Raw genomic sequence first — 23,314 nt, 5'->3', positions numbered from 1 at the left:
CTCCTCTGAGTAATTAGAGGAGGAGCAAGACGCCATCGCTCATCACTCTTTCTGGCATCCTCCATTTCTGGCCCTCTCTCTCGCTCTCTCACACACACACACACACACACACTTTCACAGCCTCTCATTCATCATCTACAGTATCTCCTCATACAGGACCTAGGAAGATAGCATTGAGCAGAATGTGCACACCGCTCTGCGTTTCCCTCTCCCTCTCGCATGCAGGTACATGCTCGTGTGTGTCTCGACTTCCACTGTGGGACACACATGCAGGCATAAAGACACATGCATACACACACGCACACACACGCACACACACACACACACACACACACACAGGCATCATCAATGGCTTTAAGGCAATCTCCTGGTTCCAGACTGAGTGTGTTCAGAGTTAGACAGTAGAGGGGGAGCAGGTGAGGATTTTTCTAAGTGGATTCAAAAAGCTAGCGTCACAAAGACACACTTACCCACACGCGCATACGTACACACACACACACACATACACACATGCGTGCACACACAGCCGAGAAAGAACATTGATGAACACTGCTTCAGTCTCTTTCTCTCCCTCCATCCATCCTCTCTCTCTCCAACCATCCTCTCTCTCTCCACCGCCTCCTCTGCCTCCAGCCTCCAGCCTCCTCTGCCTCCAGCCTCCAGCCTCCTCTGCCTCCAGCCTCCTCTGCCTCCAGCCTCCAGCCTCCTCTGCCTCCAGCCTCCAGCCTCCTCTGCCTCCAGCCTCCTCTGCCTCCAGCCTCCTCTGCCTCCAGCCTCCTCTGCCTCTCCACACCCCAGGTTTCCACTGCTGTCACCGTCGTCACGCGTGTTATTTTTACATGTGTGCGTGCTGTTCTTTGCGTATGTGGGATATTGTGTGTGTGCGTGTGTGCGTGTGTTCACGCATACAAACGGCAAGCCACCCCAGTGCTCCAGTTAACTTTATTTACACAGGGCAGCACATGTTCCATTCACAACTGGCCACGCCCACCTCACAGCTCACCAGGCAGATCACAAAGCCACACCCACCAGACCACATCAAAGCAGAGAAAAGCCTCAGAGTCATCCATCTAACAGGCATCTCAAAGCCCTCAAAATGGCCGGACGAAAGAAAATCTGACAGCACCTTAAAAAAGAACCATTTAATACGCCCCCGCCGTGAGTCACACATAAGTCGGAACATCAAATTCGAAAGACAGCAAAGCACACGTCTCCACGTCAAGATAAAACACTTCATAGTGATCTGAAAAGAGCCTTTTATAAGGCTTGATGATTCAAATGAATGGCCTGTTACAGTCATTGTGATAGGCATGCAGTGGCAGGTGACTGTAGATAGGGGGCAATAATACTGGGCTTCCCTCACCGTAGCGACCACAATGCATTGCTCAATGGCAGAATCCAATAGACACAAACACAGAACATCCCAGGCATTACCAACAACTATAAGAGATTCAGGAAGGTAAAACTGATATGATATCTGCATCCGGATCATCCATGAAGAAGTCTTCAGGGAGGTCATAACTGAGACCAGGTCAAAGGTCAGATGTTCGGCTGAACAGCACAGAGAGATTCCCCCAGAGTGAGCCAATCCCATGGTCCAGAACTGCTCCCCAAGTGACGTGAACCACAAATATTTTGAATAAAAATTGAACCCATGCTCCCTGTATGACCTACTAACCACAGTTTAAACTCTGTTGTTTTTCCAGTCCAACCACCCAATCTAACGCCAGTGACACTTTGGAACAGTCCGGTTTGGGATCAGTCCAAGTATTATGATTCCAAGAATATCTACTCCCGATTCTTCTTGAACTCTCTTCTAAGTGTGAGCATGTGCTTGTGGTGACAGCAGGCTGCTGTCCTGTGGCTCTACTCTCTAGCATCGCAGGTATGACACACCTCGCTGTCCCGGGTCATTCACACCCCAACAGCCAGCAGGTCCCCGTGTCTCTGTGGACCTGGGCTCCGGAGCCCTCCCCAGGCCTGAGGGACAAAGGCGTGACCAGAGTAACGGACAGGAGTCCTGGCCACTCAGCAGCTGAGGATCTTGATGAAAGCTCGTCGGAACTCAATGTTGAAGGTGGTGTAGATGACCGGGTTGAGGGCGCTGTTGACGTAGCCCAGCCAGGTGAAGGCGCTGTAGAGCTCTGGAGGCACGTAGCACGTACTGCAGTGCGTGTTCAGGATGTGAGTCACGAAGAAGGGGAGCCAGCAGATTAGGAACACCCCTGGAGGAGAGGAGAGGAGGAGAGAGGAGAGAGGAGAGGAGGGGGGAGAGGGTAAGGGGGAGGGGAGAGGAGGGGAGAGGAGAGGAGGGGGAGAGGGGAGGGGAGAGGAGAGGAGGGGGAGGGGAGGAGAGGGGAGGGGGGGGAAGGAGAGGAGAGAGAAGCATAGAGAAGAGGCCAAAGGAGAGGAGAGGAGTGGAGAAAATTAACAGATAGAGAAAATGGGGAAAGAAGAGGAGAGGGAAGTAGAGAAGAGATATGGAAGAAATGGGAATAAAAATGAGCAGAAGGAAGCAAAGATAGAGGACAGAGAATGGAAAGATAATGAAGGCAGAATGGGTCAGAAGATGTGAGTAGAATGAGGGAGGAAAGAGATTCAATTACAGCGACTCAACCAGTAGGAGTGAACGAGTCAAACAGGCAAGAGAGAGTGAGAGAGAAATCGCATTAGGGAGTCATAATTAAATGATCAAACAACTCATTAACCTGTGCCGTATGTGGTGTATATGTTATCCTTAAGGTCAGGTAACCCACAGCCGCAGCAGGAGCGAAGCAGAGCTGTCAGGTATACAACCCAAACCACCGTGATTCAAGATGGAATACGTATACAACACACACACACACACAGACAGGCATCATCAGTCTCTATGGCTTAAGGGCAATGTCTTGGATACACACACACACACACAGTCTCCCTGAGCACCTTGGACACCAACACACACACACACACACACACACACACACACACACACACACACACACACACACACAGTCTCCCTGAGCACCTTGGACACCAACACACACACACACACACACACACACAGTGAGGTGCTGTGACACAGTGTGTGACAGCCAGGCTGTGATCCAGGGCAGCTGGCTTGCTCTGTGTGCTTGGTAGGGCGAGGGACATCTGCTGCCCGAGTGACGTGATCTTCCGTCCAATTAAACAGACACCTCCGATTAACATTATTGTCACTCGGCGGGAAGTGGACGGAAGAGAAACCGGTGGGATCCGACCAGACCGTCGCCACGGCGGCGGCGGCCGGTAATTAAAGCGTCTCAGAGCTCGCTCGGGTGTTTGTGCGTGTGTGAGAACTCCTGCGGAGGGGTCTGACTCCTGCTGATGGCCCCACTGCGCGCCATCTCTCTGGCCGGCTCAGGATAACGACACTTAGGGGCAGAGGGCCAGATGGTCTGGCAAGCCTCCGGACAGCTGCTGAAGCGAGCACCACAGGTGCCGGGCAGCGCGTCGAGGACGAGTTAAAACAACTATACTCAAGACCAAGATAGGATTGCCGACACGGCAGCATCACAGTAATCAAGCACAGCCACTATAGGATGTAGGCGTTAGTCGAGGAGATATCCACAGGCCTGCTCAAGAGAGCTCTACTCACCAAGAACAATGGCCAGCATCTTTGTAGCCTTCTTCTCCCTGGTTTGCATGCTCCTGCAACGTGGTTGGTTGGAGCGGGAGCGGGGGAGGGGCTTGAGGGCGGTGTGGGTGCGACCATTGGACAGTTCCTTGACCTCGAAGCTCCGCAGGACCGGAGGTCTCTCCTCCTGCTTGGCCCCCTCCTCCCCCTCCTCCCCCTCCTCCGCCTCCCCCCCGGGCCGCTCCCCTTCCTGCTCTGTGGGGCCGCAGGAGGCGTGGCTGATGCTGCAGTAGTTCTGGGTGTCCAGCGGGGGCAGTAGGGAGTTCTCCACCGGGCCGGTACGCGGCCGCTTGCGTCTCAGACACGTGGCCAGGAGGAAGGGCTTCGGCGGGGCAACGGGCTCCATGCACTCCTGAGACAAGAACCAGGGCAGACGGAGGGAAAGAGTCTGTCACAAGCAGACAGACAGAACAGTCACACGAACACACACAGATCTGGAAGTCCCGGCTTCCGTCCCCTGGACTGTTACCCCTGACCTGGTCTCTGTTCCTGGGTCTCAGGACCCTCTCTCAGTGCCCAGAGCCCCAGGCCTCTCCTGACTCTCACAAGGCCAACAGCCATGTTCGTGCTACCCAAGTTCTCAGGGGCCAAATTCAAGCTTGTGATTTCCTCCATCTTTGAAGCAATCTGTGGATTATGCAGGAGCTGGTGTGACAAACAAAGCTTGACACCCAAAGCCTGCTTTTCAGAGTACAGCACCAGCGAGGCGAGGAGAGGGAAGGCAACGGGACCCGTTTTCAGTTACTCCTGTCAGCCCCAGGGGCACTAACAGCACAGCATAACCATGACAACACCCCCCCCCCCACACACACACACACACACACACACAATCATACACATACATAATCATACACACACACATTCATACACAAACACACACACAATTTAAACGGTTGGAACAGAACCGAAAAAACCTGCCAAGAATGCTATTATGATGCCACCAGTTTCATAATGAGAGTCAGTCAGTCATCGATTGTATTCTGGCCAACAACTGTGCAGACTGAATTCCTCAGTCACTCTTAAAAAAGGATTTCATTTCATTACAGCCACAAAATTGCTGAAACAGAGGCACTTACACATACACACAGACATATACACATTCTTACCACTTTGAGCCTAATCGGTGACAGGTCATGTTTTTCCTTCTGAGTATCCTCCTGCAGAATGGTGTCCTTAGGAGAGGGCAGGGGAGGGAGGGAGGGTAGAGGGAGGATAGAGGGAGGATAGAGGGGTCAAGGAGGAGGGAGAGACGAGAAATGGAAAATAAGAAATGATGACATACTCATCATCCTCTGAACTTTACATTCATACATCCAACTATCTTTCCACCCATGTGTCCATCACTTTACTTCAACCCAACAATTTTATTCTGATTTGAAACCAGAACATGATTAGAATATATCATTTTGCTCTCTGCGTCTGTATATTCTGGGTTATTTTCAGGTCTAAACTGCTTGGAATGATTAAAATTAAATGGAGAATTGATTTACTTTTAAATAAATAAAAAAAAACAGGACAACCTCTAAAAGCCTTTTTTCCCTCTGTATCAAATTTTGCTCCAGTTAGCTAGAACTAAACTTTACCATATAAGACTCCAAAAACGTATTCCATTCCGATACCCTGAGTCCAAGCACTTCCCCCTGGGAGGTGATCTTACATGAGCATGGTCACGTAACGGGATCTGATCCAAACCTTGAATCAGACACCTTAAAAGGATCCCCTAACTCACTGCCTAAATAACACATTTGATCGTAAAACCAACAGCATCTGTGGAACGTGAGACACAGTGGACGGGATCCAAGGAACAGGTTTAAGCTTTCTCTCTAGTCTCAATTCACCTGGACAACCAAGACTGGAGAAGCACTGTCAGTAACCTTGCTCCACTATCCTCACTCAGTCTACCATGTCATATGTATATATACATGTATATCTAAATATATATACACATAGTCACATACCTTTTCATCTGTGTATCTGTCTACACACACATACTAATCTCTGAGTCATGTTGACAGTGGCTTAATCAGACACCAAGCGAGGGGGAAGATTTCATCTGGGTTACCATGACGAAGATATATGTCGGGACAGCTCATCCTGACATGCGGTGTCAATGACCATCACAGTTCTGGATGTTGTGATGACGATGCTATCAGGGAGGAAACACATGTGGTGTGTGGAGATATGTGGGGATGGGAGTGCATGTGTGTGAAAGAGAGAGAGAGAGAGAGAGAGAGAGAGAGAGAGAGAGAGAGAGAGAGAGAGAGAGAGAGAGAGGGAGAGAGAGAGAGAGAGAGAGAGAGAGAGAGAGAGCGAGAGGGAGAGAGAGAGAGCGATAGGGAGAGAGAGAGAGCGAGAGGGAGAGAGAGAGAGAGAGAGAGAGAGAGAGAGAGAGAGAGAGAGAGAGAGAGAGAGAGAGAGAGAGGGAGGGGAAGAGATGGAGAGCCCACATTTTCATATCAGTCCCAGCAGAGCGAGGCCATATGGTAACGTTCTCACCACAGACGGCTGGGTTGAGCCCGGCTGGACTTTCCCGCTGGCCTGCCGGAAGGTGATCCTCTTCCTCCTCTTCCTCAGGAAGACGTAGATGCGGATGTAGACCAGCAGGGTGACCACGAAGGGCAAGTAGAAGGACACCACAGAGGAGTAGATCACAAAGTCGGGGTTAGAGATGGAGCACACTGTCGGGTCGTCTGAGAGAGAGAGAGAGAGAGAGAGAGAGAGAGAGAGAGGGAGAGGGAGAGGGAGAGGGAGAGGGAGAGGGAGAGGGAGAGGGAGAGGGAAAGGGAGAGGGAGAGGGAGAGGGAGAGAGAGAGAGAGAAGGAGAGGGAGAGGGAGAGGGAGAGAACACACACAGGGCTTGCCTGTCAAAGCCATGTCCTTTACAGTCACCTGCTCAGATAAGATGCTAACTAATGTTCCAAAATCTGGAACATTTCTTCAGGTCCTCAATAAAAATGCATTTGTAGGTCTTTGTAGGTCACGCATGCCATGTCTTACTGCAAGATTCACATCACTCTGATAACTTCCCAAAAACCTATTTCAGGGTAATGATTTTTGATGAGAGTGAGTGGGAGATTTACTGTCACACACTCTGGATAACTTAACAAGACCAGAGGCTCTTCACACGCTTGTCTGACAATGCTGATAGAAGAAGCATGTTGCTGCCTCCACTTGCCTACTGGTAATGTATTCCTGTATCAAAGGAGGGATGGATATTGTTGTTAATTAGTCACCGTTTACATTCTTGAGCTTTCAGAGCCTGAACCATAACGACAACATGAAATGCATTACCTTCCAGTTCATGTCACAGCTTGCCAGAAAAAAGTGGCATTGACCTAAGGTCAAGTGCACATTACTTACATTGGAGGGTTGCCTAGTTGAGAATCATCCCTTTCTCGACACGCGGAGGAACTTTCTCATGATTTCCTGAAGAAATACCCCCAAACTGTCTCAGGGGTCCCAGGTTGTGGCTTACACACAGTCTCTAGGGGGGCTGGAGGGCAGGGGCGGAGCGGGGGGTGTGGCTTCTGGGGGCTTGAACAATGTCTGGCTTTGCCTCCTGCTGGAGGGGCTGATGTTTCTGTAGCGGGGACATGCATGGCCTGTACTCACGTGTCTCACCTGTAGTGTTGAAGCCAAACAGCAGGGGGCAGGAGACGGCGAAGGCCAGGATCCACACGGTGGCGATCATGACGGACACCCTCTTTCTGGAGCTGTGTGTGGTGTTGTACAGCACCGGCATCGTCACCGCAGTGTACCTAAACAAGCACAGGGACAGTGTGTGTGTGTGTACCTACACAGGCACACACACACCGCACAGGGTGTGTGTGTGTGTGTGTGGGGGGGACTTTTGTTGTTACCGCTGTTTTAGTGCAGGGCAACATCAAACAATATGGAGATTAGCACGGAGGACGAGGACAAAGATGTGGAGGTGGAGAGAGAGAGAGAGAGAGAGAGAGAGAGAGAGAGAGAGAGAGAGAGAGAGAGAGAGAGAGAGAGAGAGAGAGAGAGAGAGAGAGAGAGAGAGAGAGAGAGAGAGAGAGAGAGAGAGCTAGAGAGAGAGAGAGAGAGAGAGAGATAGAGAGAGTGAGCTAGAGAGAGAGAGAGCTAGAGAGAGAAAGAACGAGAGAGAGAGCTAGAGAGAGAGACAGAGAGAGAGACAGAGAGAGTTCACAAACAATAACAGAAGTAAAGGCTGATAAAGGGGGATATCAAATAACAAGACATACTTTAAAGACACCTTGGTAACAGAATGTAACTTAAAGATAAGGACTGGGAGATAGTTGTCAATGACTTTGTGTCATGGTGTAAGGAGTTTCACCTTGAACTGAATTTGTCAAAGTCCAAGGATATGATTATCGACTTCAGGAGGTCGGTGCCCATCCCCCAATTTACAACTATTGAGAGGATTGAGATTGATTTGGTTGAGAGTTATAAATATCTGGGTACGGTGTTTGATAACAGGCTGTGCTTTCAGAACAACACAGATGCCATTTCAAAAAAGGTACAGCAACGTCGCTATTTCTTGAGAAAAATGAACTCTTTTAAGGTATGCACCAAAATGGTGACGCTGTTTTATAGAACTTTTATTGAGTCAGTTCTGAAATTTTGTGTGGTGGTATCGTTTGGGAATCTGAATTTGGCTAATAAGAACAGGCTTGATCAGCTTGTCAGAGTGGCCAGTAAAGTCATTTGGGTAAACAAAGTCCAGCTCTCTGAGCTTTATGTTCGGCAGGTCGCAAGGAAGACCCAGTCCATATTGGCTTCTACTGACCATCCCCTGAAGTTTGAGCTCTTGCCTTCAGGAAGAAGGTATAGAGCTCCCACACACAGAACAAAAAGATTTGGGGACTCTTTTATTTGTTTTGCTATTGGGAGGCTAAATGTGCAAAAATGAATGGTATGAAGTTTTTATGGACGGAATTTATTCAGGGTTTTCAATATTAAGTGATCCTTGTACTGTATTGTAATTTATTGTGTGTTGTCTTGTGTGGTGTCAGGTATGCTGTTTATGTAGTATTTTATGATGGAGTGAATGTGTTTTAATACCTGTACACAAACACATGTCTACAAGCACATTTCCCCTAGCGGAATCAATAACATTGACTTGACTTGGGAAGAAGTAAAGTTTGTAAAAGAGAGACAAAGAAAAGTTTGAGAAAGAGGGCAGATGAGGAGTGCAGAGAGAATGTGAAATCAAGATGAACAATGCGAGAGCAAGCAGAGCACATTTTAAAACTCTGTCGTTTCTAATCTGGCAATTCAGCATTAATGCCAGTAAGGCTTTGATTCGAGAATTAATAAACCCTGCGTTTGCCAGGAATACATAATGAACAGAACATGACGTGGCTGCAACGCTAACAGCGGCAGAAGGAGTCTGTAATTAAACTCGACCTGATTCCGACACAGTTGCGACAATTATTTTATTACAGCCACCGCCGTTGTTTACCCTCATCAGCGTAATTGTTCCTTTTCTTAATAAGGCACAAAGACGATAGAAGGTGGAAAACAACGTGGGAGGTATTTACAAACACGGCGATTGTGAACGACACCCTCCGATACAACAACACGTGCAAACAACATGAAATCAGACGGCTGTAACTGACATTTTGGGTCAGTCAGTCAGAGCACGTTGGTCAAGCCCTGTGACTAAACTGGTCCATCCGTCACAGCCTACGTCACGGCACATTCGGAGCGAGGCTACCTACTCCGTGCCTCAGGTGCAGTGTCTGTTCTGTCTGCTAAACAAAAACATTATGATAATGCTGAAATCATGTTCCCCTGTGATAACCGTCATCAATCACTGCCAGCCACAAGGCCCTCTGCAGACGGATCACTGCACACTCTCACCACAACTTAACATGGATCGCACACGTCGAACACACACATACAGGTACACCTGCATGCACACTCACACACGCATACACACACATGCGGGCACGCACAAACAGTAAACACACACACACACCTGACGTGTGGAGGTGTTAATGAAGCACCTGTCACAACTCAGCATATTTCCAGTCATACACAGGATGGAGCAACACAGCAGCGCTTTGATTGCATGTTTGTTCACTACGATGAGTAAACGCGCAAACACATCAGAGCTCTGAATTCTTAAGTCTGTAGCGGTTAAAGATGTGTGCTTGAAGGTCATGAGTTCTTCCTCCTGCATAGTTGTACAATATTCAGTGCTACATGAGCAGAACTAAAAGCATCAATTATGTACAGACAATAAGTACAAGGATCAACACGCCAAGTACAACACGATAAGACATTGTATGCACAAACAAAGATTTATACAGCTGTACACACAGACACACACACACACGATGCAAACAACCATAGCCCTGTCAGTAAAATCCGAGCAAACCAGGAATGAAGATTGGCCCGATAAAGTATTTACCTATGGAGTGTGTTCTGTACAGTTTGTACTGAACCACAAATGAAACATAAATAAAACATAGAAGTTGATATAAAGCCAGCTGGTGCATCAGAGAAACCCAGTGGGAACCCAAGATGTAACAAGGTACACGGACAGTGCCCACAACAGGTGAGGTATACAGCTGAGTTATACACACTCACAACTCAATGTTGCTTTCATCCTCACGTTGCTACTCAGCTCTCCACCTCGCACTCTTTCTCTCTCTCCTTCTCTCTCTCCCTCTCTCTCCCTCTCTCTCTCTCTCTCTCTCTCTCTCTCTCTCTCTCTCTCTCTCTCTCTCTCTCTCTCTCTCTCTCTCTCTCTCTCTCTCTGTCTCTCTCTCTCTCTCTCTCTCTCTCTCTCTCTCTCTCTCTCTCTCTCTCTCTCTCTCTCTCTCCTATTCTTTCTCTCTCCCTCTCCCTCATATTACATCTCTCTTTCTCCCATTTTCTCTCTCTTTCTTTTACACATACCTAAGCCCTTAAGTATCAACGTAGATTGCAAACCAAAGATTTATACAGCACACAAACACAATACACACAAACACAATACTCAGCTTTTCCTTTCTGACTCTCTCACTTTCTCTATCTTTTACACACACACACACCCACACACACACACACACACGCTCTTACCTGTCAATGCTGATAGCACACAGGTTGAGGATGCTGGCAGTGCACATCATCACGTCCAGGGTGACAAAGATGTTGCAATACAGCCTGCTGAAGAGCCAGGCCCCACCAACCACCTGCAGGGGGAAAAGTGGATTGGTATGTGGTATGTATATATTTGGGGGGAAAGATCTGTCACATACGTGGTCAAATGACTCTCCTTTCCTCTCCTCTCCCCCTTCTCCTCCCCTCCCCTCTCCTTTCCTCTCCTCTCCCCCTTCTCCTCCCCTCCCCTCCTCTCCCCCCTCTCCTCCCCTCTCCTCTCCCCCTCTCCTCCCCTCCCCTCTCCCCCCTCCCCTCCCCTCCCCTCTCCTTCACAGACAGACCACCACTATGGCCATATAATGTTGGTGGTAATAACTGTCTGACAAGACAAATGTCCCGTGATCTCCTTCCCCTGACAACTGGGTCTCCAACTCATGCACACAGACTCATCCATGTGTACACATGCATGCACATTAACACACACATATAAATGCACATGCATGCACGCAGGCACACACACACACACACACCTCACCTTCCCTAGAGGGACTGAAATCTGACACGCACACCATGCCAGTCATAAGAACATGTGCCTTTGAGCTATCTTCACTGTTTACATTCCTTTACAGAAACACATGATATGTGACACAAGCCCATTTCAGTGTGTCTGTGTGTGTGTTATTTGGCATTAAAGCCAGGTAAATATATTGTATATTGTAGATGTCCTTGAGAGATAATACACATCGTCAAGATACATTGCAAATCAGTGAATATCCTCAACACTAATTATAATTAATTAGATCCTGGATTGTAATTTTCTCAGACACAAGACGTGAATCAGTGTAGCAGGGTAAGGAGAACAACTGTCTAAGATACAGGCCTGCTCCCTTATTATTCTGACTGATTAATCACAAACAATTCTTCACTGCAAATTAACTCATTAGTTGTTAATAAGAAATATGTCCATTCCAATTATTTATATGCACATGAATAGTGAAAAGTTTCATTTAAATAACTCAATATCATTAAAATTATTAGCTGAAGGTGCAGTCATTCATCTCTAAGGAAGGAAGCTTCACGACACGACACCAACGCAACGCTTTCTGTCGGTCTAACCTGCAGTACATGCACGCTTTGTGTGCTCCTCCCCCTCCCCAACACACCCCTCCCCTCCCCCCCTCCAACACCCCCCCTCCCCTCCCCCCTCCCCAACACCCCCCCTCACCTCACCTCACCTCCCCCTCCCCAACACCCCCCTCACCTCACCTCTCCCCTCCCCAACACCCCCCCTCACCTCCCCCCTCCCCAACACCCCCCCTCACCTCACCTCCCGCCTCCCCAACACCCCCCTCACCTCCCCCTCCCCAACACCCCCCCTCACCTCACCTTTCCCCTCCCCAACACCCCCCCTCACCTCCCCCCCTCCCCAGCACCCCCCCTCACCTCTCCCCTCCCCAACACCTCCCTTACCTCCCCCCTCCCCAACACCCCCCTCACCTCACCTCCCCCTCCCCAACACCCCCCTCACCTCTCCCCTCCCCAACACCCCCCCTCACCTCACCTCACCTCCCCCCTCCCCAACACCCTCCTCACCTCCCCCTCCCCAACACCCCCCCTCACCTCACCTCTCCCCTCCCCAACACCCCCCTCACCTCACCTCCTCCTCCCCAACACCCCCCCTCACCTCTCCCCTCCCCAACACCCCCCTCACCTCCCCCTCCCCAACACCCCCACTCACCTCACCTCACCTCCCCCCTCCCCAACACCCCCCTCACCTCCCCCTCCCCAACACCCCCCTCACCTCACCTCCCCCCTCCCCAACACCCCCCCTCACCTCACCTCTCCCCTCCCCAACACCCCCCTCACCTCACCTCCCCCCTCCCCAACACCCCCCTCACCTCACCTCCCCCTCCCCAACACCCCCCTCACCTCACCACCCCCCTCCCCAACACCCCCCTCACCTCACCTCCCCCCTCCCCAACACCCCCCCTCACCTCACCACCCCCTTCCCCAACACCCCCCTCACCTCACCTCCCCCTCCCCAACACCCCCCCTCACCTCACCTCACCTCCCCCCTCCCCAACACCCCCTTCACCTCCCCCTCCCCAACACCCCCCCTCACCTCACCTCCCCCTCCCCAACACCCCCCCTCACCTCACCTCCCCCTCCCCAACGTCCCCCCTCACCTCACCTCCCCCCTCCCCAACACCCCCCTCACCTCCCCCCTCCCCAACACCCCCCTCACCTCCAGGTAGACGGCCCAGGGCATGACCAGCGAGGCCACCAGCAGGTCAGCCACGGCCAGGCTCACCACCAGGTAGTTGGTGGTGGTCTGGAGGGAGCGTTCTCGCAGCACGGCCAGGCACACCAGCACGTTCCCGAACACGATGGCCAGGATGAGCAGTGAGTACAGCATGGCGTAGTAGTTCCGTTCAGCCTCCTCCTCCCCCGCCCCCGCCGCGCTACCGTTCCCCTGCTCCTCCGACAGGAAGTCCGACTCATTCCAGAACAGCTCTGCGCCGCTAAACATCGCCATGGAGATGTCCCGGTGACATGGGAGACGGACTCTATGATGGATCTGAGAGGAGAGGAAACGGAGGAGAAGAAGGAGAAGAGATGAGGAAATACTATTTCTTGGCGGTGAGAGGAAGGAACAGGAGGACCGAGAAGAAAAGAGAGGTGGAGAGCTGAGGCTAATATTCCTCACATCACGTCCTGTCCCCGTGACATCACGTCCTGTCCCCGTGACATCACGTCATATCCCCATGACAAACCCTACATACATAAGGCCCCCTCTTCAGTACACCCTATAGCCCTCACAATATGAAAGCCCATCCGTCAGATGTGATGGCGTCTCATTCATAATCGGGCCATGGCCGTCACATCAGACACAGAGCTGAGTAGGAGAGAGGGAGCTGCATAATCACATTCAGGTGTCACTCCATTTATTTATTTTTTACAACAAAAGAACCAGAGTCGTAGCCATGCATACTTGCAATGGTTTCCAGACATTATTGCCATAGACTGTCAGTCAAATGTGATCACGGCATTTTGCCTCACTGCAATATTGATACTTCACAATATGAATCGCTGAGTGTACGTGGAATATGTCTGGTCTTTATGCTACAGTTTTCTTTTTTTGAGGATGATCTTTCCCGTCAGACCCTATTATATGCACTTACTGTAAATGGTTGCGATGATGAGAGCCTTTGAGAAATGACTTAAAAGCAAATTGTAAATGCAATGCACAGATGACTTACTTCCCGTGACCAGTTACTGTAAGCCTCCATCAAAGAGCACTAATCATTCCACAATGGCTGGCACTCTTAACAAGCATCTCTTTCCATCCCTTTTCACTTTTTGATCGAACATGACTTAGCATTTTAAAATAGCTTTTGTTTGCTGACCTTTTAGAATCAAATCTCTCTTTCTCTCCACATACATCTCCCTTGTTCCATTTCTCCTTTCCCACTTTTCATCTCTCTCTGAGCCCCCTTCCTCCTTCCTCCTTCCTCCCTTCACCCATCGCTCTGCCTCCGTGTCTATCCTGGCCTGCAGATGGCTCGAGGCCTGATAACAGCTCTGCTTACACTGGCTTCCATGTGATTCCCAGGTACACAGACTGCGCCCTCTCCTCCAGCCCTTCCTGGTGAGTGGGGGAGGGATGGAGAAAGTGAGGGGGAATGATGGAGGAGGTGAGGGGGAATGATGGAGGAGGTGAGGGGGAATGATGGAGGAGGTGAGGGAGAGGGATGGAGGAGGTGAGGGAGAGGGATGGAGGACGTAAGGGAGAGGGATGGAGGAGGTAAGGGAGAGGGATGGAGGAGGTGAGGGGGAATGATGGAGGAGGTGAGGGGGAATGATGGAGGAGGTGAGGGAGAGGGATGGAGGAGGTGAGGGAGAGGGATGGAGGACGTAAGGGAGAGGGATGGAGGAGGTAAGGGAGAGGGATGGAGGAGGTGAGGGGGGCACTTGAAGGGATGAGGCTGGAGGGAAATGGGAGTCATCCGGAGCATGCAGGCTGGGAGGCAGAGAGCCACGTTTTCAGATTGGGACCCAGCCTGCGGCTTTTTTATCCCCCGATTTCTGTGAGCACGACTCGAAGCGGCTGCCCTCTCGTCTACTGATGTGGTTGTTCTGCGAAGCTGCTTGTCCCCTTGCCATGTTGACCTGGCAATGCCCAGACCCACTCCTGGGTCCAAGCGTCTCTCTAATGTGTACAGCTAACCCTCTGTCTCCTGACTCTGTGCTCTCGTCCTCTCTGCTCAGCTATGCTGCGCTGTAACAGAACCATGCATTGTGTGTGTGTGTGTGGTGGTGGTGGTGGTGGGGGGACGACGACCGTGTGACTGCAGAGACTGAGTGACTCAGTGTACTCGTGGCATACTTGCTGCCCTGTTATGATAACCACCCCCTAAGCCCTGTCAATGAGAGTGCAGCATGGGGCTCTGGTCAAGGAGAAATACAACTATTAAAGGGTGTCTGTGGGTGTGTGCGCTTGCTCTGTTTCAGCGCAGGCAAACAGCTTGGCAGTGCTAAGGAGACCTGTACCCTTAACTGTGCGTGAATCTGTTGCTGGATGCAATTACGTTTATATTTGTTGGTTTTACCTTAGGAAACGTGTGTGTGTGTTTGTGTGAAAATGTGTCGTCTCAGACTCATCTCTCTATATGTCTCTCCACACATACGTGCTTGGGAATAGTGCAGTGCTTGTTTGTCCCTTTAATGGCTCCGGTTGTTTTGAAGGCGCCAACATAAAGCAAACACCCACCTCCCACAAACAACCTACACGGTACACACAGAACAGGGATCCAAACACAGACCTGGACTGAAGCAGCCAAGTCAATGTGCATTTACATGCAACCGCTAAACACAACATTTTAATGACAAAAAACATCGGAAGTTAACATTTAACAGACTGTGAAATCATCCTGAGTAAACTAGATGATACGAGCTAAATAACCAAAATAATCTATAATACGTGCTGTTATTGTTGATGTTCCATCTGCAAAATATGCTTCCAGTCAAAGTGTCTCAATTTACAACCTTATTTAATCAAACCTTCAACAAGAAATTCTGTCAAATTAATAATATTGCGAACGGAGCTCGTGAGATTGGGGTCAGTTCTTGATATCTTAACCAGAATTACGCGTGACAAATGACATTACTCATTCTATGATTATTGTCATAAATTGCTCACAAGGATATCAGTGAGTAATATACATATTGCAATAAATGTAAAAGACAAGGTCATATAATGAATCAATTAATATTTGGAATAGAAAATAAGGAAAGTATACCTTTTAGACTCTCACAAAGGAGAACACAATAGATGCCATGGCGTGATCCATCCGTTGAAAGATAAAAGTTGACCGGTCTGTTTGTATCCTCTCCAACGGTACCGGGAGCGAAGGGGCGCCCATCTCCGTGCAGACAGCCAGAACTCCAAGTCTGGGACTCATGAATCCTCAATAAAATATATATGAACCTTCTCCGATTTCTTCACCTTGAGTTATTCAATTTAAGACATGTGGCTCACTTTCTCTTTACTGGTCTTGTTGCGCGTAAAACAGAGGCGCGCACACGGGATTTCAGGAAAGAGCAGTCACTTTGTTTGAGCTGTCTAGCAAACCCCAATGAAAGCACAGACTAACCAAGAGTTCACTATTAACCGGTGGCTAGCAGGGTGGTTTTGTAAAAGACTGATTTACCAACAAATCGTTCTGTATTGTGAGCTTGGAGAAGGAAGACGAAGCAAATTCGTCCATTGAAATACATGGCTACATTTGGTATATGCCTTCTTCGACCCAAACCAACCAAGTTTGGGTTAAAAGATGCTATGACATCATACAATTTATCCTTTTATACAGTGCCATGCAAATACAATATTTACATTGATTTCATTTGAAAAATGATATAGCTTATCTTAATGGGTCCTACGGCTTCGTGCCAGTCAGTAAAATTGATATATTTGCAGAGGCATCCCGGGACATTCACAAACGCGACATTTCAGTGACGTATATATTTTGCGTGTTAATTCAGATGGAGTCGTTATAAAGCCCGATGTAGGCTATTCAGATGTCACACATGCATTGCGGACCACTGAAAACCTCAGCGGAAAGAATCCGTATAATAGCAACAGAGAATTCAGAATTCAGCCACCTCATTTGTTCTCAGAACAAAAAGCTAATACCTTAGATACCAGGAAACGTTTGGGCGTTGAAGACGTTTTTTCCTGTTGTCCAATGTTTAAGAAATATATCATCTTTGTAAATCACAGGCATTATAAGGCCTAAAGACTAGCTGAAACCTGAGAAACTAACGTCTGCACATGTAAAGACAATGTGAAAGACAAGTTGTGAGTGTCACATGACACATAGGAGGTCCAGTGCACTCCACAGTGTTCAGATCATATCTTGAGTGTTTCAAGGTGATGGGTGGTTTGCTTTTGAATTGGTGTTTCTTTCTTTTACAAAAACCGTTTATATAAAAATAGTAATTCCTTTAGTTCTCAGTTCTGTTTCTGTCACTCTCTTTCCTCCCACTCATTCAGCACTAATACGCAGCTCTGGACAGGCATAATAAATCACGGGACAAAGAACTCCAAAAACTAATTACATGGTGCCAATCGCTTCCATTCATCGGGGATTGAAGCATTGCGAATTTGCATGTAGTGGAATGTATAGAACAGATGGTGTGTGGCGTATGGAATAAACTTTTAATGTGCACATGACTTACATGTATGTAAATTAGACATGGGATTAAAATGTTGAGCTCAGTGCACGCAGCTCAACAGCATGCGTGAACTGAGATTAATTTTTACTTGTATTATTTGTATCTTTGATCACATTGACAGACGTTCAGAATATTGTCACCACATATCCGATTAAATGTGGTGCCATATAGTCAATATGTATAATTAATTCCATCCCTGAACGAAGACAGGCAGGCACCTTGCTGTTATACATGAGATGAAATTTATGTTTTTTCCTCAATGATGGTTCAGGTCAAATATGTTGTAAACCTCAAGGGCGCAGTGACAAGTGTACATTAGTCATAAGATCAACTTGACATACAGTAAAATATGTGAATGCATGCAGGCGTGCCGGTTGTCTACGGAATGACGGTCTGGATGAATTAATCAGCTGCAACTATAGGAACCAGATTCATCTCCTCCCCCTTGCAACCCTGCATATGAAGATTCATTTGAAGGTTTGGAGTTTAGGGTGAGTCTTTATGAAAGATAAAATACTTGACAATAACTCAAACGCAAACCACCCATCACCTTGAATCACTCAAGATATAATCTGAACACTGTGGAGTGCACTGGACCTCCTATGTGTCATGTTACACTGCCAACTACTGTAGCAGCAACTGTAAACCCTGAGGGGATAGTGAAATATTACCTGAACATGTTTTTTTTCATCTAGTCACTTGACTCCCCTCTACACCTCCACCATCCCTGTAAGCGTACAAGATTGTCCTTGAAATCAATCACACGCAGACACACCAAAAACCTTAACCTGCAGTCGTCTCTGTTCTTAAACAGTATAAAGACGGCAGCCATATTTTTATGGACAGCTGCACCTGTCTAAACTGGCCCGGTTACTGACAATGGAGGGCAGCCACATAAAATGTAATGGAGAGAAGAATGGGGAGAGAGGAGAGAGAGCAACCTTCCTCCTGAGTGAGAGATACTGAGACCTTGAGCTGACTGTGTGTTTGACAGCTGTTTAGAGAGCCGTCGCAAGATTAATAGTCGACCAGAGTAATGCAGGTTTGACCCTCATCAATGACCATGCATACTGGCCCTTTAAGAACAGGAGTTTACCTGTGGTGTATACTTTTAGTTGGGAACACGCTTTACCATGAGATCTTTCTGGGTAGTGTAACACACTGCTGCCATCTACTGGCTCAAAGTTGAAACGACAGAAAGAGCCTTGAATTACCACAACATAAACTTCAACCCATCCGTGTGTATTCACACAGACATGTTTCAATGTTCCAAAAACAAACAAGACAAGGACGTGCATGGATTTTTAGTTTCAAATGTATTTATTTATTTATTTTAACAAACCTCTTTCACGCACAGGGCCTTAAGGTTGCTCAGTAACCTCAGATTGTCAAAAGTAATACTTGTGTCACAAAAACAATATAACAAATATTTGATATCTTGAGTTAGGGTCAAACCTATTGTGCAAGTCAGGTTTAATGGGATCCTAAACCACTCGATTGCATTCAACTCTTTCAGTACCAAGCACACACCTTGTCAAAATCAGTAAGCAGGTGTACACATAATTCAAAGATATATCAGAGGAAGAAGTATCAGATCTTGCAGTAACATCATCTGTTACAGGAACAAAACAAACCTCCCTGAAAAGGCCGGTTATATATGTGCCATCATTTGCCCTCTCGTTCAACCCACTCGCTGTAGCCCCCTTTATAATGTCTTGCTCTAAAAGAGAAAAGAAAACAGACATTGAAAGCCAAAACAGTTCATTGAAATACAGGCCAACAAGCACTGAGGGAGGTTGCAGGCATGGATGTAGCAGTGGTGTTTACCTAGTGAACCCCAGATTATAGGCAATGGCCAAGGCTTTGCCACTCCTGTTTCCACTCTTGCAGTGAAAAACGATATTGTCAGCGTCTTTCAATGGAGCAGGCACCTCAAAGGTCTGCTTAAAGTGCTCAGGGGACAGCTTCAGAGATTCCTCCAGCTCACCCACTGAAACATGCATAAAAAACATGACATATATTACACACACACACACACACACAATAACACACAGATACACACACAAACACTGATGTATATCACACACACACACACACCTACATGGAATGTTCACAGAGTCAGGAATTCGCCCAGCGAGATATTCATCGGGATTGCGGACATCAAACAACTGAATGTTGCGTCTGGACAGCATATCTATATATACACATCAGCGATGATGTCACCTACGTACACAGACACGGTGGACAAAGCGGCCCGGAAACGCCTCTTCTTCCTAAGGAGACTGAAGAAGTTTGGCATGGAGTCAGACATACTCCCTAATTTCTGCACTTTCAGCTACTGGTTGCATCAGCAATATTTCACTAATTGTACCCCACTTGTCTTTGGTTAGTATAGGTTATAAGGTTAGTATTGGTTATGTGTATTAGAGGTTTAGTATACTGTATTGTATATTAGTTTGTCAATTAAGAGGTTTATAATATTAATTTTATCTTATTATAGGTGTAATCTATGTTCTAAGTACTTATATGTCATGTTATGCCAGGTTGCTTTGCGTTGTCTTGTCCTAACAATTTCAGTGCCTAGTGACCTTGTGTTGTTCTGTGCATCTGACAATAAAATACTTGAATTTGAACAATGCTCACATGAGGACTGAATGAGATTACTATTTCATCCCATGTTGCTATAAAAGGACAACCATGGTTTATATCACCAAAGCACAGTTCTATTAAGATGTGTCACATGAAGTTGAATGTATGTTATGCTGTTGGGAAGATCCTACCAGGTCTCCTGGGGAGGCAAACTGTCAGGCCCTCGCCAGCTCTCCACTGGTGTCCCACAGGGCTCCGTCCTTGGACCCCTCCTCTTCTCTTTGTACACCACCTCACTTGGACCAATCATCACCTCCCATGGTTTCTCCTACCACTGCTACGCTGACGACATGCAGCTGTACCTGTCATTCCCCCCGACTGATCCGGGGATCTCAGCTAGGATCGAGGCCTGCCTCACAGACATCTCCGCCTGGATGACCGAGCACCAGCTCCAGCTGAACCTCGCCAAAACAGAACTTCTCATCATCCCGGCTAAACCTTCCATTCAACCACGATCTGTCAATCACTCTGGGATCTGCAACGGTGACCCCTTCATCCTCTGCCAGGAACCTTGGGGTTACCATGGATGAGGAGCTCTCCCTCACGGCCCACATTGCTGCAGTCTCCCGGTCGTGTAGATTCACCCTCTACAACATCCGGAAGATCAGGAGATACCTGTCTGAGCACTCCACCCAGCTGCTAGTCCAAGCACTGGTCCTCTCCAAGTTGGACTACTGTAACTCTCTGCTCGCTGGTCTCCCAGCATGTGCAACCCGCCCTCTTCAGAGGATTCAGAACGCACCGGCCCGCCTGGTCTACAATCTACCCAGACGCTCCCATGTTACCCCGCTCCTCATCTCTCTCCATTGGCTACCCATCAACACCTGTATCAGATTCAAGACCCTGGTACTGACCTTCCGAGCAGTGAACGGGACTGCACCCGACTACATCAAGTCTGTCCTGCAACCTTACACCCCCACCCGTCACCTACGGTCTTCTTCAGACAATCGCCTGGTGGTCCCACCGCTCAAGACCGCCCGGTCACAAGCTCTTCTCCTGCCTGGCCCCCCAATGGTGGCACCAGCTCCCCACCTCCATCAGGGACACTGACTGTCTCCCCACCTTCAAGAAAAGGCTCAAGACACACTTGTTCCGGGAGTACAACGGCACTCAGGAATGCTTGGCTGGACCTGATGTTAGTTTCCTCCAGGATCACAATGACTCTTATTGAGTGACTTGTTGCTCTTGTAGGTTAGTTATAACGAAGTTAACTCTTGTACTCGCTGTGAAATATTTTACTGTTGATTGTTCTTCTACAGGTACAGTCTTGCACTTTTTGTGGTTCATGTTGTTTTAATTTGTAACGTGTATAACTGCATGCACTTATGGGTCTTCCCTTTGGCACTTGTTTATTTTTTTCACAATGTATGCTTCATGTTTTGGCTGCTTGCAATGTTTGGGACTACCTCGTTGTTATGATCAGGGACCTATGCTATTTTGTAAAGCTCTCTATTGGAATAATCGCTTTGGATAAAAGCGTGTGCTAAATGCATAAATGTAAATGTGCCAGTAAACAGGTTGCAGTAACATATTTACGACAGGAAGCAAGGATGACAACTGATCAAATACAGTTGATAAAGGAGTCAGAGAGGAACTGTTTAAAGTTGTTTCATTGGAAACCCAGGGAAGGGCATTGTACTTCTAGTAACCCTTAACATTCTGTAGAATTTCACAAGAAAGTGAAGTGCCCAAGGCAATTCTGCCAATGCACCTGTGTCTTTTATGCCTTTTGCCAGATATTCCTACACTACTTTTTTATAATAGCATACTTTCTTTCCCCCAGTAATTTGATAATTGAGCAGAACTTGACCCCTGACCTCAGTGTGACCCCTGTCCATCCCTCTGCCGTCCCTGGGCTCGGAGGTACAGAGCCTACAGTGTCTGTGGTTCTGGGGGTCACAGCTGCACTCTGGTCTCAGTCTGTCTCTATACCAGTGGATTAGGGTGTTATTCCTTCATTCGTTTCTTCTCCAATCTGAGCAGAGAGGTCAGTGTGTGTGTGTGTGTGTGTGTGTGTGTGTGTATCTCTAAAGATGTTTCTTTTTTTACAACAAGTCAATAGGCAACCAACCTGTGTGACTAATTTCCTCTGAACTGTTACACTGTATAAAGGACCCAGACTTCCTAGAATTCTATGGTCAATTGTGCAGTACATGTTCAAAACAGGATAAACTTGTTTCAGTGATGGATGGTGAATGTAAGCTGTGCAATGATTTGGCATGTAACTGTTGTTTTGCAATGATAGTTAATTTGGCTGTTCCAAATAAACCCTCATGGTCATGTGATCGCTACTGAAACGGAACTCCCAGGTCAAGGAAACAAATAAAAGCAGCATCTTTCTCTATCACCATTACATCTTTTTGTCTTCTGTTGTTATTCCTTATTCAAGAAAAATGGATCGTAAATTTGGGGGACTAGCAAAGCAGGAACATGCAACACCTGAAATCCAAAAGATTTGTGATGAGGTAAGTTAACAATTTACTTTCGTCCTGGTCCTGTGCCTTTAATGAAATCCATTAGTTCCCTGAGTCTTCTTTGAATAGATAGTATTTGAGCCTATTATTATTATTGCACAGACTGCAATGGGCCCAATATCAATAACCTGTTACCTGTATTATACGCACAGATTAAGGAGCAAGTAGAGAAGAAGACCGGAAAGACTTTTCACATCTTCACAGCGGAATTCTACAGAAAGCAGCTTGTGGCCGGTATGAATTACTTCATTAAGGTAAAGAAAGGTGCAGTTTTGATCTGGATATGATGCGTGTTGTGTCATATTTCCCATAGCTTACCTACCTCCTCAAACATATCATTTTTGGTTGTAGGTCTATGTTGGGGGAGAAGACCATCTTCACCTGCGGGTGTGGGAGAGGTTGCCTTGCGAAGGAGGACAACTGGAACTGACAAGCCTGCAGGAGAACATATACCACCATGCTCCCATTGAGTATTTCTGATGTAAAAGAGATCTACGTCTTCAAGTAGACCTGATCCCCTCCAGTGCCTGGTTGTTTCAGTCTCTGTACTGGATTTGTTAGAATTTTAAATCTGGGATCATGTTTTCATCCTAATTTGTCGATGCAGAAATGTGTCATATTCAAACATGATGGTGTGTGTGTAATCGTATTAGCAGTTATATTGTATGACACCATTTTCTTTTGTAAAACGGCCAATAAAAGAAATGAAAGAACATTACTTAAA

At 47.7% G+C, this 23,314-nt stretch overlaps 2 protein-coding genes across 2 annotated transcripts; both read right to left on the bottom strand.

Annotated features, from left to right (window-relative positions):
• Positions 1 to 1,127: 1,127 nt before the first annotated feature.
• drd3 (dopamine receptor D3) lies at positions 1,128 to 16,269 on the bottom strand. Its single transcript, XM_084703070.1, has 8 exons — positions 16,033 to 16,269; positions 12,978 to 13,310; positions 10,712 to 10,824; positions 7,277 to 7,413; positions 6,152 to 6,345; positions 4,762 to 4,827; positions 3,617 to 4,007; positions 1,128 to 2,225 (listed from the first exon to the last, which is right to left on the bottom strand). Exons 2-8 carry the CDS (start codon positions 13,266 to 13,268, stop codon positions 2,029 to 2,031), a joined length of 1,389 nt encoding a protein of 462 aa, XP_084559196.1. The 5' UTR covers positions 13,269 to 13,310; positions 16,033 to 16,269; the 3' UTR covers positions 1,128 to 2,028.
• A 2,741-nt stretch (positions 16,270 to 19,010) lies between these two features.
• On the bottom strand, positions 19,011 to 19,659 carry LOC146274719 (thiosulfate:glutathione sulfurtransferase-like). Its single transcript, XM_084703494.1, has 3 exons — positions 19,569 to 19,659; positions 19,295 to 19,457; positions 19,011 to 19,187 (listed from the first exon to the last, which is right to left on the bottom strand). Exons 1-3 carry the CDS (start codon positions 19,657 to 19,659, stop codon positions 19,133 to 19,135), a joined length of 309 nt encoding a protein of 102 aa, XP_084559620.1. The 3' UTR covers positions 19,011 to 19,132.
• Between the last annotated feature and the right edge of the window lie 3,655 nt (positions 19,660 to 23,314).

Source organism: Hypomesus nipponensis, chromosome 8, assembly GCF_054491055.1.
Source record: "Hypomesus nipponensis isolate SF chromosome 8, ASM5449105v1, whole genome shotgun sequence".
Classification (NCBI taxonomy): domain Eukaryota; kingdom Metazoa; phylum Chordata; class Actinopteri; order Osmeriformes; family Osmeridae; genus Hypomesus; species Hypomesus nipponensis.
This window is presented reverse-complemented; position numbering and strand designations above follow the sequence as displayed.